The 19,281-nt window shown below is 38.6% G+C and overlaps 1 protein-coding gene across 3 annotated transcripts; it reads left to right on the top strand.

The window, feature by feature from the left end:
• The first annotated feature begins 350 nt into the window (after nucleotides 1-350).
• Nucleotides 351-16,606, top strand: dsc2l (desmocollin 2 like). 3 transcript variants are annotated; one of them, XM_087832470.1, is made up of 16 exons: nucleotides 351-479; nucleotides 1,275-1,365; nucleotides 1,463-1,671; nucleotides 1,764-1,868; nucleotides 2,217-2,372; nucleotides 2,608-2,752; nucleotides 2,841-2,995; nucleotides 3,097-3,231; nucleotides 12,046-12,231; nucleotides 12,377-12,624; nucleotides 12,725-12,867; nucleotides 13,300-13,518; nucleotides 14,086-14,307; nucleotides 14,509-14,624; nucleotides 14,749-15,078; nucleotides 15,452-16,606. In XM_087832470.1, the coding sequence occupies exons 1-16, from the start codon at nucleotides 441-443 to the stop codon at nucleotides 15,647-15,649; spliced, it is 2,697 nt and encodes an 898-aa protein (XP_087688596.1). In that variant the 5' UTR covers nucleotides 351-440; the 3' UTR covers nucleotides 15,650-16,606. The 3 variants fall into 3 exon arrangements, with proteins under 3 accessions (XP_087688596.1, XP_087688595.1, XP_006786503.2); XM_087832469.1 differs by lacking the exons at nucleotides 2,217-2,372; nucleotides 2,608-2,752; nucleotides 2,841-2,995; nucleotides 3,097-3,231 and adding exons at nucleotides 10,868-11,023; nucleotides 11,259-11,403; nucleotides 11,492-11,646; nucleotides 11,775-11,909; XM_006786440.3 differs by lacking the exons at nucleotides 351-479; nucleotides 1,275-1,365; nucleotides 1,463-1,671; ... (3 more) ...; nucleotides 2,841-2,995; nucleotides 3,097-3,231 and adding exons at nucleotides 9,357-9,775; nucleotides 9,912-10,002; nucleotides 10,113-10,321; ... (3 more) ...; nucleotides 11,492-11,646; nucleotides 11,775-11,909.
• The last annotated feature ends 2,675 nt before the right edge of the window (nucleotides 16,607-19,281 follow it).

Below are 19,281 nucleotides of genomic sequence, written 5' to 3' on the forward strand. Positions count from 1 at the left end.
ATACTGGCACATTTATATATGTCCTTTTTATTTTTTAATTTGGACACCAAACTGTCCAACCCCTGTCATTACTAACATGTCCCACATTGACAGACACAAATACAGTGTTTGGCTCACATTTACTTTTTTGGAGACCTGGTCACTTTGATAAATGCAACATGCCTCACGTGTATTTGTAGCAAGGGAAAATTACATTTTTAGCTGTGTATTGCAGTAAAAGAGTAATGTTTCAGGGAAAAAACTATATATATATATCGTAAAAATATTTGGAACTTTTGGGGGGAGTTGTTTTTCACAGTTGGCAATGAGGAGCACAGTCCAAAGGTACTGTGCTTGTTTGAAATTTCACTTGTTGCAACAGATACTGCAGCTGATAAATGACCACCTGTTAGAAGCGGGGGCACAGACAAGTGACAAAGCGTCTTCTTTTTTATTCAAAAATGGCAAAATGTTTTATTTCCAGCACCTGCCTAATGTTGGTAAGTGTTTCTAGTTTTCTTTATTCCACTGTTAGGGATGACCATGGGTATTATAACAAAGGTTCAACGCAAAAGCTAAGTAAGTAGGGATTACCTTACATGTAATTAGTTCCATGTACGAAAACTCACTCTGACCTTGCAAGTGAAATTGCAAAGCTGTATGAAGAAGAATTCAGAGTTTACAGTAAAATCGATGATTTCCAGTATTTTATTTCATCACTTGTCTACTTTGATTAGTACTGATACTTGTTAAGTCATGTAACCTGTATTTTTTTTTAAAGAGCCATGTCTTAGGTAAAATTTAAGGCATTCCAACTATGCTAACTTTAAACCACTATACTGCTACAACTAGTTTTAAGTATGCATAACTGGGGTAGGGAGGATTGTAAAATCTTATTAAAAAGTGTTAAAGCTATCCTACGGATAAAAAATAACTGCATTTTCCCTGTACTACTCATTTTTCAGCTTTTCAAGACAGTCAGTGATAAAAGCATTATCGCTGTGAGAGGGAAATTAACTGAATTACAATTGTGATATACTGATAAATATTTGTAGTTGATACACAAGGTTTAATGTCAATATGTAACAATCCCAGCACAAATATTCTGTGAGCTGTAATTGCAGATACACAAAGGGCTGCAGTGATCCTCAGTCTCGCCTACAATACATTTCTCTTAATGCTTGCTGTCTGTTACTTCTGTCAGTGCTGTTTGCTATAGCAACAAAGTTAATGCTCAGAAGCATTAACACCATTAAAATACGACAAGCCAGTTTGAAACTCACTTTCACCTTCAGATCCTGTCCTGTGTGGAGTCGTGCTCTCTCCCGAGGTCTCTCTATGTAATTGTACCTGAAACAATTCCACCTGAATACCAAGTAGCAAAAGGTGCTGCTCTGCTTACTTTTTTTTTTGGAAAAAGTGTTGTAGGCCGACTGTTTTGTGTTTTATGGCTCTTTTTAACTTTCTCTTTCTCGGTTTTCAGTTGAAACCGTCGGCTGTGATGCCAAATCAACGCAGTTAACTGTGAAGGACCCGAGTTTTACAATAAACAGTAATGGAGCAGTGGTAGCTTTAACGTCTGTCTCAGTGGCAGAAAGAGGACGGACATTTTTTGTGTTTGCTCAGGACAATAGTGGACCGGAAAGTAAGATGGAAGTTCACCTTGTCCGCAGTACAATGCTGAAAAAACATGTAAGGCAACTGCATATTGTGAGCCGTTTATACAGCTCAGAAAGCATGGTGCGTTTTTTTCTAACATATCCTGACTTGTTGGAATGTCACAGCAACGAGTCCAAAGATTCCTGAGTCGGTCTAAAAGACGCTGGGCACCTCCGAACCTCACTGTAGTGGAGAATTATGAAGGACCCTATCCAAAACTAATCGAAAGGGTAAATTAAATGTATAATTCATATCATTTATAAGCACTGTGCTATTCAAATGTTTATTGTCAGTACACATTGTTCTCTTTTCTCACTTCCCCCCTCAAATCATCTGATTATTTCAGGAGTCACACCTGTTAATTAAATTCAGCTGACAAAGTGATTATTTCCTTTGATGTTCTTTTTTAAGTTACATTACCAGCATGTCAGATTGGAAACTGTCTACAGTTTTGATCTATTTAATAACTCTACGAGCTGAAAGAGCTCACAGTAGGCTGCTTTATGAAAATTGAATAACAGAATTTTAGTTGTTTTTGTTTTCTTTAATATGTGTGTTTTATTTGGTTTTTCCTGTAGCTGGTGTCAGATACCTCAGCCAAATATAATTTGTTCTATACTATCGAAGGAGAAGGAGTCACTACATATCCAACTGGAGTGTTCAGACTGGACAAATACACAGGGGATCTGTTCTTGCTCAAATCAGTGGACCGTGAGGCGTTCCCAGTATATAGTGTGAGTGTGAACATGAAAGGTTTTTAGTCAGTTGCATTACTGTTCAGCAGTCATTCAAAAAGAACGATTTATCATTAATTAAAATAATTACGGATTGTCAACTTGTTAGTTTTGATTCTCTATTATGCATTTTTTTTATATTGTTCACTCAAACCTGGAAGTGACACAATTTATATATGTCTTATAATGTTTTTGCCTTTTACTTTGCTTACACGTTTGTCTTTTTCGTTTATAGTTTGTGGTGCGTGCTTGGGACAGGAACACAATTGAGGAGAGAGATGATAATCTGCCATTGAAAGTGGTTGTAGATGATGTAAATGACAATCCACCGGAGTTTGTAGGTCCACTACAGTTTACGGTTCCTGAGCACTGTAGTGTAGGTGAGAAAAGCAAAATACAGTAACAGATAAATCTGTGGTGTTTGACTTTCAGTGCAGTTGCTCTAAATGATCATGGTTTCCAATACAGGGACTGTGGTGGGAAAGGTGAATACAACCGACAAAGACCAAATTGGCACCGACCATGTGAAGATTAGGTATACACTCCTAACTGGAACAGCCATGTTTGTCATTCATCCGGAAACAGGTGTCATTTCAACAACAACCAACACCCTAGACAGAGAGGTGAGCACTGCTTCTGCATCAGTGAAACCTGTGAACTTTATTTAAATGAAAATAGCATTGACATGTTGTCCTTATTATATTTTGCAACATTTCTTTTTAAGTTAAAAGACAACCATTTGGTGGTTGTACAAATCCAGGATATGGATGGTGCAGCAAATGGTCTGGTTGCCACATCAACAGCAACAATTGTTCTGAGTGACATCAATGACAACCCGCCAACCTTCATGAAAACATCTGTAAGTGTTTGAAAAAACTGTCGGTATCTAATCTGGCTGAATAACTAATACTTACATTTGTCATACTTATTTTCCATGAACATTGGTTGTTTAGTAATCTCCCCTCCCCCCCAAAAAAACGTGTTTTTTCTTTTAGTATGATGTCGCTGTGCAAGAGAATGAAAGTGAAAAACTTCTACTTCAGATTCCAGTTCAAGATAACGATTTGATAAACACACCAAACTGGATATCAAAGTTTGTCATTACTCAAGGAAATGAAAATGGAAATTTCAGGATTGTTACTGACCCCCAAACAAATGAAGGGCTTCTGTACGTCTCAAAGGTGAGACTGACTTCTTATTAAATTCATTATTATCATTATAACAATCTTATATTATTGTACGGTACAATATAAAGCGCCTTGAGGTGACTGTTGTTGCGATTTGGCGCTACATAAATAAAATTGAAGTAATGTTGGTAGTAGCATTTTACATGGATCACATTTAACGGAAAGTCCGCCTTTATAAAACGAATTTATATTCATGAACTTTTAAATGTCTCTTTTTTTCAGCCATTAGATTATGAGAAGACCAACAATGTCCAGCTTCAGATCACAGCACAAAATCAAGCACCGCTGAATGGCAGCAGTGCCAGTTGGAACTCCATCCCTGTGAATGTCAGTGTCCTGAGACGAAGAGCAGCAAATCCCTTAAATGGAACCCTCTCTGACAAAGTAAAGCATGCTAAAAACCTCAAAAATCTACACATTGTTTCACCACCTAAAGCAGCAGCAAGTCTTACAATGCCATTTCTATGGCTTTGGGACTCCAGAGAACCACGGTGAGAGCCGTTATTCACAATTGGAGAAATACTGGAACAGTGGTGAATCTTCCCAGGAATTGCTGGCCAACCATAATTACTCCAAGAGTCCACTGACTACTCATCCAGAAGGTCCCAAAAGAAAGTCAGCATTTTATTAAAAACCAAGACAGTGCAAAACGAAGAGGTTTGGAGGGTTCCTGGTAATATGTTTTGAGAAACTGCCTGTTATATTCTTAAAGAGTGTAAAAGTGGTGAGCTTGGAGAACCAAACATCCACAAAGGCATTAACACTGTGACAATAAAAATCCAGCAGTCGATATTCTGCAAAATGGATTCTGGGTAAAAATATCTCTAATATTGACAGTTACCCAAATTTCAATTTGTTATTGCTATTATCAATAAAAGGCTTAACTCAGGTTTGCAACTGCCATACAGCAATTTTTATTTACTTTTATTTTTTACAGGGACATGCTGATCTGCTGCCCTAAGAGATTGTGTAGACTTTGTTTGTTTTGTCGTTGTTCCAGTTTCACTTTGATAAGGAATCAGTCATAGGATTGCACAGTAGGTTTAACTGGTTCATTGCTGTTTTGTTTATTTTAGCTGGTTACTGCCCTGAAGCCACACTAGTTCGTATTTAAAGTAAATGGAGTGTATTTAGGACTGTGATTATATATCTCAGTATTGTTTACCATCTTAAAATTTACAACAGTTAAACCATGGCAACAACTTAACAATAGTAGGTGAGATGTGAAGGTAGATTCACCTTAGAACAATAAACACACACACACACTCACACAGACCAAATGTACACAGAAATACTAATAGCAGGTGATCTAGGAGGAGGACAGGGTGAAAGGGCAAAGTGCTTCTAGCCTTGTATGACCCTTCGGTTCAGTGGACTCGAACATGTGAGGGCTGGGTGGGTTGGTGAGAGTCTGAAGCCACTTAAATATTTTATATGTTCTTCACACAAAATGGGCCAAAGGCAAGGAATCTCAGGTTGAAATAATAATCTTCTTTTTTGACTGTACCCTTAAGGGTCGCCACTATGGATCATCTGCCTCCATCTCACATTATCCCTGTTATCCTCCTCTCACACACAAGCCCTCTGTCACGATCTGAGGAGACAGACCGTGTGGTGGTGTGTGTGGTGGACCCAGGTGCGAACACAAGAGAGTAGACCAGAGTAAACTTAAACTGAAAGCGAGCCTTTATTATGGCTGATGACAGGTTTCAAACAAAGCAGAAATACCGTGACTAAACTGAACTTAAACTAAACTGGAAGCAGATACTGATAAGCTATGAAGACTCAGAAAACCATGACGATGACTGTAAAGACTGGCTGTGAGGACATGGAGGGTGGGAACACAGACGACGCGACACAGACTGCATGAAACACAGAGGCTGTATCCCAATTCAGGGTCTGCAGCCTTAAAGTACGCAGCCTCAACGATGTTCAAGGGCCGCGTACTTAAAGACCGCTAAGGCCGGAAGTGCGAGGCTTGTGAAATGGGACGGTCTAGCCTCCGTTGCGCTGCCCAGGTTGCCCAGCAACCATGATACTAACAGCTGGAAACGTTTCATACAGCTTTGTTTGACAGAAATGAAGGAGAAAATCTTTTGTTCATTTGTTTGTTTGTTTCTACATGAGCTTTGATCATTCTCTGTAAGATTAAGCTCAGCTATTGAACGGCGTATATTTTGAAGTAAAGGCTTTAAAACCAAGTTAGTACAAATGTCACTAATGTCACATAACTTTGCCGACATGTGGCCAGCAGTAATGTTTTAATGTTCTTTGTTATTAAACATTTGCACATAGATAAGTGACATAATATTCAGTACTTACTTAAAGTTTACTCTTCGGCCGCCCTTCATCCGCCGTTTTTTTTCGGCAAAATTATCCACATCCACCGCCGCGCTATGCATTCTGGGATATGTTGGGCCACGAAGTCTACACCGCCACGTCCTTAAAATTCAGGGAAATTAAGGACGCATTTGAGGGCCGCATTTTGAGCAGCCTTTGAATTGGGACAGCCTTCGTTGCGTCGCAGTGACGTAATCGGCCTTAAAATCCGGCCTTTAAGGCTGCAGACCCTGAATTGGGAAACAGCCAGAGACTAAATACACATGAGGGATGATCAGGGGAAGTGGCCACACATGGGAGCACAGCTGACACACATGAACCTAAAGACAGGACAGGAGAAGTGAAACTAAATACACTGACATTGAATACAGACTTTCAAAGTAAAAGAGGAAACATGGAGATTAGACATGACATGAACTAAATATAACCACGCAGACATGACGCATGACAGGTAGACGCATGAACCAGGGAGACTGAGTACAGGGAGAGGACAAACAACTAAGAAACAAAGGGCTAAACAGCACCCTAGAAATTAACTAGACGAACTAAGCTAAAGCATAAATAAATACAAAAGATGCATAAAACACTGGGTCACACGACCCAGGACCATGACACCCTCTGCATGTCCTCCTTCACTACACTATATGCATGAATCTGTGGTCTTCTTCTTTTCATTTTCACACATTTTTATGCTATTCAGGGTTCTCTCTGGCATCATGGATTATGGCCATGGCCTTCCTTCATTGCTCTCTCTAACCTTGCTTGATTTCGATTTAGACGACCTATCCCATGAAGTAAGATTCACAACCATAATGGTGAGAAAGAAATGCCAGAAAAAAAAGGAAAATTCCAAGAATTTGGCTTGAGCCACCTGTGTATATTATATTATCACCATTTATATCTAGTCATGACCACCTTGTTATGTCGATCCTGATGTTTTGTGCCATGTATGCATATTTTTTGCAACAAGCTATACAATAGGTTGTGATATATGGTATCACAAGTCGCAAACATAGCTTATGCTGGTATTATTTGCAATGAGAAATACTATAACTGACTTTTTTTAAAATGTCTTAGTTAGTGAATAGATTGGGTTTCTTGGTGGAGTCTAAGTGAAATCTTGGTGGTGATACAAGTGCTGGTTGGCCACAACTCTGAATGCTGATAGATCTGTAGCAGCAGACTGAAAAACCATTGGCTGTTACCAAGAATTCCCAATGACTTTTGGGTGGTAGGGAGCACCACGGAGGCAATATATCACATAATATGGGGGAATTATGCAATTGCTGTTTTTTTTTTTATAAGCAATCAATCATTCATTCCATGGCTTTCTTAGTATTTAAAAACACAGAGAGTGGTTTTGATGGTGTCACATGATTTATGACAGATCATTTATAACAGATCATGAAAAGCAGGAGACAGAAAAAAACGAGGCTCTTAAATTATGCGGTGCCAAACTAAAAGTGAGTTTTGAAATGCAGCAGAAGTAAGCTGACAACACCGAAACTCTGAGAAACAACAACAACACTGAAACCTCTTTGGCCGATTTGAGTGCAGTAAACATTCAGGAATACATACAGAAGGATATTTGCTTGTGCACTGATCAAATAACTGGTTGATGTATTAGTCCTTATGAACACAGACTAATTCAACATGTCTATGTAGACACAGGTGACTGCTCTAGAGGAAAATCTTTCAGGAAATCATTTCACGTTTCAGAATGATCAGTCTAGATTACAGAGTACACGCTACAAATCACAAAGGTATTAGTAATAATGACTTTGGCATCAGTGAATTAATCCTCAAATGGTTTCAGTAGAATACTACTTTCGTACACGTGATGACGCGAGTACTTTATTTGATACTCATGCAAAGGGTGGAGAAAACTGGGTGTTGTAGCTGCTTTGGGTGGATCCAGAAACTTTGTAACGTGTGTCACAGTCATAAACCGAGCCGCTGAATTAACCCTTGTGTACTGTTGATATTTCATGTCCTCGCAGTATGTTCAGGATCAAACTTGACTCAAGTCAATAATTTGCTGATAATAAGTTTTTATATCAAATTTTGAACTATAGAACTATTTAGAATATATAGCAAGCCTATCTGACATTAATAAACACAAGATTAATCTTTAATTAAAGCAGGGTTGCATGGCAAGAGTATTTTTTGGGATTAAATGTTAACAAATGAAATAAAAATATTCAATTTCATTGAAGAATCCTCATAACTAGCATCTAATTATCAGTATTAATGCAACATTAATAAGCACTTAGAACACAAAACCTGCTTAATGCATACTAGTGTGTGCTTTCAAAGCAGTGGTAGGAAACCTTGCATGTGCGGGACTTGAACATGTGTTGTCCACACCCAGTGAAGTGGCAGCTCAGATACCTTTATACTCCCTTTGTAAGCTTTTCACTTCCTTTAAAACACTGCATCTCACAACATCATGTCTTAGCTCCCCAGCATTTACGTGGAGTCTTGGCAAAACACACCATTTCGTAACAGATGAGTTCAAACTAACAGAAAACTGCATTTTGGGAGTAAAATGCATGAGGTCATATGACATCTTAGGAATTTCATTTGAACCTAAAAAAGGAAAATGTCTTCCAGAGAAAGGTTACATGCTTTCTCGTCACTGCACAACTCTGCAAGTACAATCTAAAAACATCAGTTATGAGTAATCTTATCAGGATACTGTGGGGGATATTTCATCAGTAATGATTAAACCAGCTGAATAACTGGAAATGTGATAAGTTTGTTACACATAGGCTTGTTTAGACTTTTAATTCTGAGAACACACAGAAGCCTGAGTACGATAGCAGTTAGCTTTTACTTTTTTTATCTCGGGAATAACATCGCATGGGGTTTTACTGTGTCTGTTTTGCATTTGCTGGTAAAGCGTTAAAGCCTTAAAGTCTTCATTATGTCCACGCCCATGACTCCCACCGTCTTCCTGACATTTTTCTCACCTTTCCTGTTGCAGACCCATATATCCTGCTTTCAAAAAGCTCCTTTAATAACAATCTAACTATTAAAGTATATCCAGATGGACATAGGTCCATCGTTTTTGTCTCTTCACTTTTATCAGCAGTTTCTAAAGATTGTGAGCGTTTTGCTGTGGGAACCACAGCCTCTCCCACACCAGGGTTCATTCGGCTCAAATTCCTGTGGTGTTCAGAGAGGAGCTCAAGTGTGCTCCTCCTACAGAGTAGAGCTAAAGGAGAGAGGAGGACGTAGGGGTCAATTTTCTGTGTAGACCTGGAACAAGTCTTGACAAAAGAAAAAAAAAAAGCAGACAGACCAGTATTTCTTCAAATAAGTGTACCTGCAGCATGCGCTAGTATACGACTATTGTTTTTGCGTTATATGCATGGATGTATACAAATAGTGCTTAAAGCTTTAATTATATGTATTTTAGCTCTTATACTCCTGCTAAAACTCTTTAATTGGAAATAAAAGAGCGGTTTAATGTCTTCCAGTAAAAGAGTAATGTTTCCCCCTGCTGGCGGGAAAAACGCGAATATCAGCAGCTTTGAGGGAGTTGGCTTTCTCAGCAGACACCAGCGAGCACAGCCCAAAGGTACTTCGCTTGTTTGAAATTTCACTTGGGTGTGTCAGCAAAGGTGTGTCTGCTGACTCACCCAGCAGCGACAGATAGAGCCGTCTGAGAAACGCCTGCCTTTTCGCATTAACAGAGAAGTGAAGCAACAGACAAGAGACGAAACTCTCGAGTAGACTAGACGCATTTGTTTTCTATTACTCTGAAACACTAACCGGACTCTCCCCACTTGGACCCAGGACAAAGTCAGCCTTTTACTTTTTTTTCTTCCAAAGATGGGGAGAGTTTTAATTTCCACCATCTGCCTAATGCTGGTAAGTGCGTCTAGTTTAGTTTTATAGCACTCCTACATCACCAATACGCTTTGCTGTCGGTTACTTCTGTCAGTGCTGTTTGCTATAGCAACTTTTAAACGCGACAAGCCAGTTTGAAACTCACTTTCACCTTCAGATCCTGTCCTGTGTGGAGTCGTGCTCTCTCTCGAGTTCTCTCTACGTAATTGTACCTGAAACAATTCCACCTGAATACCAAGTAGCAAAAGGTGCTGCTCTGCTTACTTTTTTTTTTCATTCCGTCTGTGTGAAAAAGTGTTGTAGGCCGACTGTTTTGTGTTTTATGGCTCTTTTTAACTTTCTCTTTCTCGGTTTTCAGTTGAAACCGTCGGCTGTGATGCCAAATCAACGCAGTTAACTGTGAAGGACCCGAGTTTTACAATAAACAGTAATGGAGCAGTGGTAGCTTTAACGTCTGTCTCAGTGGCAGAAAGCGGACGGACATTTTTTGTGTTTGCTCAGAACAATAGTGGACCGGAAAGTAAGATGGAAGTTCACCTTGTCCGCAGTACAATGCTGAAAAAACATGTAAGGCAACTGCATATTGTGAGCCGTTTATACAGCTCAGAAAGCATGGTGCTTTTTTTTTCTAACATATCCTGACTTGTTGGAATTTCACAGCAACGAGTCCAAAGATTCCTGAGTCGGTCTAAAAGACGCTGGGCACCTCCGAACCTCACTGTAGTGGAGAATTATGAAGGACCCTATCCAAAAATAATCGAAACGGTAAATTAAATGTGTAATTCATATCATTTATAAGCACTGTGCTATTTAAATGTTTATTTTCAGTACACATTGTTCTCTTTTCTCACTTCCCCCCTTAAATTATCTGATTATTTCAGGAGTCACACCTGTTAATTAAATTCAGCCGACAAAGTGATTATTTCCTTTGATGTTCTTTTTTAAGTTACATTACCAGCATGTCAGATTGGAAACTGTCTACAGTTTTGATCTATTTAATAACGCTACGAGCTGAAAGAGCTCACAGTAGGCTGCTTTATGAAAATTGAATAGCAGAATTTTAGTTGTTTTTGTTTTCTTTAATATGTGTGTTTTATTTGGTTTTTCCTGTAGCTGGTGTCAGATACCTCAGCCAAATATAATTTGTTCTATACTATCGAAGGAGAAGGAGTCACTACATATCCAACTGGAGTGTTCAGACTGAACAGAGACACAGGGGATCTGCTCTTGCTCCAATCAGTGGACCGTGAGGCGTTCCCAATATATAGTGTGAGTGTGAACATGAAAGGTTTTTAGTCAGTTGCATTACTGTTCAGCAGTCATTCAAAAAGAACGATTTATCATTAAATAAAATAATTACGGATTGTCAACTTGTTAGTTTTGATTCTCTATTATGCATTTTTTTTATATTGTTCACTCAAACCTGGAAGTGACACAATTTATATATGTCTTATAATGTTTTTGCCTTTTACTTTGCTTACATGTTTGTCTTTTTCGTTTATAGTTTGTGGTGCGTGCTTGGGACAGGAACACAAATCAGGAGAGAGATGATAAACTGCCATTGAAAGTGATTGTAGATGATGTAAATGACAATCCACCGGAGTTTGTAGGTCCACTACAGTTTACGGTTCCTGAGCACTGTAGTGTAGGTGAGAAAAGCAAAATACAGTAACAGATAAGTCTGTGGTGTTTGACTTTCAGTGCAGTTGCTCTAAATGATCATGGTTTCCAATACAGGGACTGTGGTGGGAAAGGTGAATACAACCGACAAAGACCAAATTGGCACCGACCATGTGAAGATTAGGTATACACTCCTAACTGGAACAGCCATGTTTGCCATTCACCCGAAAACAGGTGTCATCACAACAAAAACCAACACCCTAGACAGAGAGGTGAGCACTGCTTCTGCATCAGTGAAACCTGTGAACTTTATTTAAATGAAAATAGCTTTGAAGAAGATGATACAAGTGCTTTATAAACATATTTTCCTTATGATATTTTTGCAACATTTCTTTTTAAGTTAACAGACAACCATTTGGTGGTTGTACAAATCCAGGATATGGATGGTGCAGCAAATGGTCTGGTTGCCACATCAACAGCAACAATTGTTCTGAGTGACATCAATGACAACCCGCCAACCTTCATGAAAACATCTGTAAGTGTTTGAAAAAACTGTCAGTATCTAATCTGGCTGAATAACTAATACTTACATTTGTCATACTTATTTTCCATGAACATTGGTTGTTTAGTAATCTCCCCTCCCCCCCCAAAAAACGTGTTTTTTCTTTTAGTATGATGTCGCTGTGCAAGAGAATGAAAGTGAAAAACTTCTACTTCGGATTCCAGTTCAAGATAAAGATTTGATAAACACACCAAACTGGATATCAAAGTTTGTCATTACTCAAGGAAATGAAAATGGAAATTTCAGGATTGTTACTGACCCCCAAACAAATGAAGGGCTTCTGTACGTCTCAAAGGTGAGACTGACTTCTTATTAAATTCATTATTATCATTTAGTAATGTTGGTAGTAGCATTTTACATGGATCACATCTAACGGAAAGTCCGGCTTTATAAAACTGATTTATAGTCATAAACTTTTAAATGTCTTCCTTTTTTTTCAGCCATTAGATTATGAGAAGACGAACAGTGTACAGCTTCAGATCACGGCACAAAATCAAGCACCGCTGAGTGGCGGCAGCGCCAGTTGGAACTCCATCCCTGTGAAGGTCAGTGTCACCGATGTCGATGAAGGCCCAGAATTCTCTGCTCCTTCGATCCGCTTCAATGTCAAAGAGAACACACCAAATGGCACAGTGATAGGAACTTATACAGCTACAGACCCTGAGACCAAGAGCAGCAAAGGCATCAAGTAAGGACTTCAATTTGCCCCAATAACACTTAATGTTCTTGTGACTTGGACTACAAAAGTGAACATGCGAGTAATGCACAAGTACTTTTTTGTCTCTTAGGTATTTCAAGGTTACAGACCCGGGCTCCTGGATCAATGTCGACAAAGACACGGGAGAGCTGAGGGTGGCAAACACAATTGACAGAGAGTCACCGCTTGTTCACGATGGGTTTTACAACATCACAGTGAGGGCTGTTGATGCTAGTAAGTTTTTTGTGGGCACTTCAGTACTGATGAAGAAAACACAACCTTCAACAATACACAAGTGGTCCTTTCTGTACTCAATTCTATATTACCTGATGAATATTTGCCAGATCATTTAAGGTATCATTTGTGTGACTAAGTTGTTAAAAGTACAAGCTCCACCTTGAGCTGTTTGTCTGAACGGCTTTATTTTTCATGAGAACACCTGTTGACAAGATAAAACCTGTTGGAAAAAAAATCAAGTGGCTAGTCATTTACAATGACTCATGTTCCTTCGAGTGTTTTGTGGAAATTGGGCACATATCCCAGTGCTTGGCAGAACTTAAAACTTGCACACCGCGTTATTGTAATGAAAATGGCGTGTTCCATTGTTCCTGTGTGCCAACATGTCCACACGACTACGTGAGAACCAGTAATGCTGTTGTGTTTCAGGCTCCAAGTCAGCAACAGGAACAGTTGTCATTTGGGTGGAGGATGAAAACGACAACATTCCTACGATTCCTAGTGAGCTCACGTTGTGTCAGAAGGATGGAGTGCTCGGCTTTGTGGTGGTGGTGGCCGAAGACAAAGATCAGAGTCCCTTTTCTTCTCCATTCACCTTCAGTTTACCAAATAACAAAGATGGCACATGGTCTGTGAAAAGTCTTAATGGTAAGTGGCTGTCTTTGTACACGATGAAGTGCAAAGTGTATCTTTTTAATCAAACGGGAACGAAAAGAATTCTTTACAAATGCTTGTAGTACGCTATGTACAGCATGATCCAAAATGTGACATGGTATCATTCCAGTGGTGAGAAAAGAAACAAATATGTGGGGGTGTTGCGGAGCTGTTTTGTTTCACAACTCTCTGAATACTCGGTTTTCAGAAGTAAATATGTAATGAAGAACAAATGTAGTTGAGAAAAAGACTTGGAACTGCGTGAACTTGTCGACGCATCTTTTGTTTTGTTTGTGCACTTTTGAAAACGAGTAGATTAGTATATGTTGGGGGCTAAAAATGTGGACATGGGTTTTACTGCATGGACAGTAAAATCATAAATCACATACATTCACACAGTAATACTCTGTTTTATGAAGTATAAATATTTTATTACAAATCTTAGTATTAAGTATATGTTAAAGTCACATGATGTAGCCTGAAACAAGTCTTTCAGTCTTTTTTTGTTGCTTTTCTTGGTTAAGCTTGAGTCTTTATAATTATCACGCGTTTCCTTCTTAGACACTGCAGCTACATTGGAGCAGCTCAAACCGCTTTATTTGGGGATGCACACCGTTGACCTGACTGTTACAGATCTTCAGGGCAGTGGCAAAACACAGACAGTGAATCTGAGAGTCTGCAAGTGCAAGAATGGCGTCTGCCCTGGCAAGGACAGGTCTGTGTCGCTCGGACCGCAGGGAATACTGACTATGCTGTTGCCTGTGGCCCTCCTCCTACTGCTCTGTGAGTCTTCCACTGTAATTATAAGTAGTAAGGGTTAGCTGGAGGTTCTTTCGTAGTTTGTTCAGTTTCCAATATGCAAAAAGCAATTTTGCATACAATAGTGTAGTGTATAATGCTGCTATGCTCATTCTTGTGACGCTTACCGCGCATAAAAGTACTCTGTGAGCTGTCATTTTGAACACGCTTGCTTTGTTGTTGCAGTCCTGCTCCTTGCATTTTTCTGTCTAACAAAGAGAGAGAAGTTGCAACTTGACGACTCAGCAGACACAGGAGGAATCCTACTCAAATCCAACACGGAGGCCCCAGGGGACGAAGTGGTAAGGACAGTAATGGGGAAGCATTGCCTTGGCTTACCGTTACTCACAAGGAAACCATATTTGCTTCTTTTCTTTTCCCCTTCTGCTTCATTTATTTAATTGCCACGTTTGCTTTGATTGACAGGATGCAAGTCTCATCAGTGGTCCCCCTTTTGAGATTGACCAGGCAGCAAAGGGTTCTGTCAAGGGTGTAATGATGAATCCTTCATGGATCGGGAACAAGAGTGGAAGCACTATTGGAACCCTTGGTGTTCATGAGAATGGGATGCATGGAAGGACTGATTTTTCTGCAGCTAATATGCAGGATTACTATACCGGCCAGTATGACATGACCATAGATCGTCAATCCTATGGTCAGCTTGTTGGTAGTGGTGTAGACTTTGACTACAGACAACACAACATGGACCCAGCTCTTCTGTATAATTGGGAAACAAATGGCCGCTATCTACATCAGGTATTGTTATTTTATGATTACAAACATATTATTTATTTGTTTTAGTGGCAGAAGTTTGCATAAAAAGTGAAAAAGAGAGCATGAGAAGTTTCTTTTTCTGCAGTTTAATAATGTGTTACCTGTTACAGATAAGTTGACTCCCATTTGTAATATTATCTTCTTCTCTAAGCTGTGATAGCATCCTGTGTAAACCTCAATATTTCTCAGCCTTTGGTGAAAGATATTATTTCTCTAACCTGTTGTTGATCTGTTTGCTCGATGTGTAATATCCGTCCGTCAGTCATATCCCGAGCAGCTTTGAAAGTGTTGTATGCTTGCTCCTATCGTCCAGGCTTAGTCCAAGGAGTAATAACAAACTGCCTGTGTCTTCCAGAAATTGATCCAAATGGGAACAGAGGAGGATGGGCGATACGCAGATGATATCATCCACTCCTACGGGTTCGAGGGACGTGGCTCTGTAGCTGGCTCTGTCGGATGCTGCAGTGATAATAATGACAATGATAACCTTGACTTTCTGAACACACTCGGACCAAAGTTCAAAACTCTTGCAGAGGTCTGCAGAAAGACATGAAAAGTGACACTCCAGATAATATTGTTTACTTTAAGCTGTAAAAGATGCAGATTGGGTTTGAATGCTTGGCTTGTTACTGGGGTAAGAATGTAAAAAAAGAACAGGCAGGTGGTGCTGGTGTGTATATGCTATTGCTCTTAGTTGCTTTATGGCTTTGTTGTTGTTATTTTAGTTTTTTTTTTTATGTAAAAGTCATTTGCACTGAAAATGATGTAGATGCTGTTGGTTGTGCATACTTTATGTTGTATGTTAATAGCCGCGTTTCCACCACAGGGACTGCAGTCTTTTGGAGGTTTGTACCTCAGGAACCAAGGTCTAAATGAAGTTCTTGGAAAAATGATTTCATATCTTTATATTTTTGGAGGGTAGCACTTTGTGACACTTCAGGAGCCTTTGGTCCAGGGATTGCAGTGTTTCTGGTTGGAAAGCAACTTCTCATAAAAATCACACTGCCTTCAAGGTTTACCACATAAATTGTTGGTAATCATTAACTTAAACTTATCTAACTTATCTGCTCTCTGACTTAACTATCAGAGAGCAGTGAAGGGAGATGGAGAACAACAAAACTGGTGTTGCTTTTTCATATTTAATTGCACGACATCTGCTTAAGCTTTGTGGGTCTGAAGACATTGGTGGGAGTACAGACAAAAAAAGCTCTTGGGACTAGAAGTTCTTGTTATTTTGGGTTGAAATGCGGCTACTGAGTATTAACATGTTTGTCTTTCTATCAGTTAGTAGGAACTTTGGTATTTTTTTAAAAAACTTTGTTTATTAATCGTTGTCTGGTGTAAAAAAAGAATGCATTTCTATTTCAGTCATGTTGCTGTTTTTTTATCCTTATTGAATTTCAGGCTTTGCCGATATATTTGAAGTAAAACAAATAATGAAACAAAATAATCTTTTCTAATATTTCACAATATTTAATGTAAAACTACACATTTATAATGGTCTATTTTACACAGTAATTGTGTGTAACCATGATTTACTTCAACTCCCTGACTGTCAGACGGGTGCAGTTTGAGCTCGCTGTCAGTCAGGTTATTGCAACATTCCCAACAGTAGTCCTGTTTAAATCTGCACAAGGGTGTGAACCGGAGGGGTAAGGTGTTACTGACACTGCCCGAAACTAAATATAACTGGCCGCACAGGAAAAACCCAGTCAAAAAACTGTATACCTTATATGTATATTATGTGGTTTTAGTTGTAATTTGACATTAACATTAAAGAGTGTTGTTTAATTTTTGCTACAGTAGCAGTTGTTTTTTTCTTTTTCTACATTTAAAGGAACTATAAGTGCAAGATGAAGATTATAAAATACCATAGTCAGCACACATGCAATAAGCATTTATGTAGCTGTACAACTATAAGCACTGCTGTTTGTGCTTATAGTCTTCACTGTTTATTTAAATTTTAGTTTGTTTTTTAAAAAAACGTCCTCATTCTTTTTTTCTGGTTGTACAGAAAGGTCGCAGCCTGGTTGCTTATTGTGCTCGGGCTTTGTGTGCACTCTGGTGAATGTTTTACAGGGTGGGGCACAGATAGCTTGCGTAATACAATGAGTTCAATGTTCCAACTCCTCAACTCCTTGGCTAATAATTACTTTCAGTCTTTGGCAGATCCAGTTGGTGCACTGGTGTTATTATGGCAACATTGTTCTACCCTATTGTTAAAAAGTTCTAACTGTAATCATGGTAACAAACTCTATTTTGTAAACAGTAAATGACTTCTTTAGACATAAAGTTTCTGGTTACAGGAAATTTATGCAATGGCCCAATTAGTGTAATTGAACAATTATCAATAATTAGTTTTAAATGGTCAGATAGTATAGATAACAAACTTTGCTTTGTTATTCAAAAACCTCTGTGAATAAATAATATTCAATGAAAAATGTATTGAAACCTCAACTGAAATTCCCCAGAGTTCTCGTAACACTTTGGATTAATTTATAGATAATGTAATTAAGCATTGAAGTTATAAACAAGTCACCAGTCTCTGATGCAATTTATCAATATGATGACGTACAAAGGACACCTGAGGCTCGAAATATGCAATCGCAGGCTCTGGAAAGGGCCATCTGTCACATTGTGATGATGAGTATAAAATATGATGGCAGAGAGAAGAACAAATGGTGAAATTAATTCCTGGAAAAAATGTCACCCTGATCAAACAGTGAAAGAAATGCAACAATATCTGTACAGATTAAAATAATACTGTCACAATTATGGGGAGATGTGAACAACATGTGAACATGAAGGGTTTTTGCTCAAAATCCCAAAGGGACTAATTAGGTGATCTTGAACATAAGTCACCTAACTGAAAATAATGACCCCCCTCCACAAAAAAAAGCTTAACCCAAATATCTGAAGAATGCGATCCAAGCAGAGAAAGCAGCTCTTCTACCCATATTTTAAAAAGGAAATGTTCTCTACTAAGGTAAAACCCTTTTGTTGATGACTGATCTTGTAGTAATCTGCAATAAAAAGTGTCTTTGTTTCAGATTCCTAAGTATTTTTAAAGCCATAACCCTGATTCTTTTCTTTTCAAGCAGTTTAGATGTTTAAAACTTGCTAATATAGCAACTCTTTTGGTGTTATGAACTCATGACTCTGGAATTGCTCACAGTGATGACTTAGCCTCGAGATCAAGGGTGTGAAAGATAGCCGATAAGCAAAATCATTTGACAGTTTAATTATAGGTGCTGACCACTCAATGACTGTGATATGTCTCAAGTATGTTTAAACTGAGAAGCAGGGTGGGAGAGATTGACGTGGCAGTTTCATCAAAATTAAAAAGACCCTATCCTGCCTTACTAGTTCACTACAAAGATTTTATTTTCACACATTTTTATATATAAAAACAAAACAAAACCCCCCATAACAAACATAAGAAGGGCCTGCTGTACAAAACAGCATGCACAGCTGCCCTAATGCAATACGTGCTGCTGGAAATGCATGACAAAAATACCCAACCAGCAATTAAAATAACAACAAAGAGAATTTTAGATTATTTTCTTTAATTGCTATGAAATGCCTTCCTACGCAAAGCAATGACACTGATAAGCCACAAAATTCAATAGACTATTTTGTGTGTCCACCCTTATCAGGCCCGTTTGAACCATCACTTCCAGTTACTTCTGTAAGGATGCAATTAATTCTAAAGCAGTAGCGTGAAATTAATTTATTGCTTGTAATTAGTTTTTGTCATACTGTGAAAACAATCTTTCCAGATAGGATGTTTTCTCCTTCCAACAGACTGTCTGAGGACACTTGGCTAAATCCGAGTTCAATATGGAGTAGTGCCTTCCTGGGGCACTGTACATACATTTTGTATGTATTGTCGCAGTACATTTAAAAAGGTGTAGGGCTGCAAGAGTAAATGCTCAAAGTGCTAATAGTTCCTCTGTCGTGTTGTGCATTAATACAAATGCTCAGTAGATATGCATAATTTAAAAATCTACAGACCACATAATCTCATCAAATTACTTGTAATTCACTTACACCTTTTTGAAAGGTTCAAGAAATTAAGTATTTCCAGTATCCTGGTCAGTTTTTACAAAATCCTTTTGACTTGTGTGCAGCTCATGTTTGAGATCATCCAAGTCATATATCTCTGCAAATAAGAAAACAAAGCAG

This window comes from Neolamprologus brichardi, chromosome 18 (genome assembly GCF_056152115.1).
Source record: "Neolamprologus brichardi isolate AB-2024 chromosome 18, ASM5615211v1, whole genome shotgun sequence".
NCBI classification, from domain to species: domain Eukaryota; kingdom Metazoa; phylum Chordata; class Actinopteri; order Cichliformes; family Cichlidae; genus Neolamprologus; species Neolamprologus brichardi.

Coding starts and splice junctions, on each gene's coding strand:
- dsc2l (XM_087832470.1), top strand. CDS start 441: ATGGCAAAATGTTTTATTTCCAGCACCTGCCTAATGTTG. Junction 480..1,274: donor CCAGCACCTGCCTAATGTTG/GTAAGTGTTTCT, acceptor TTTCACCTTCAG/ATCCTGTCCTGTGTGGAGTC. Junction 14,308..14,508: donor GGCCCTCCTCCTACTGCTCT/GTGAGTCTTCCA, acceptor TTGTTGTTGCAG/TCCTGCTCCTTGCATTTTTC.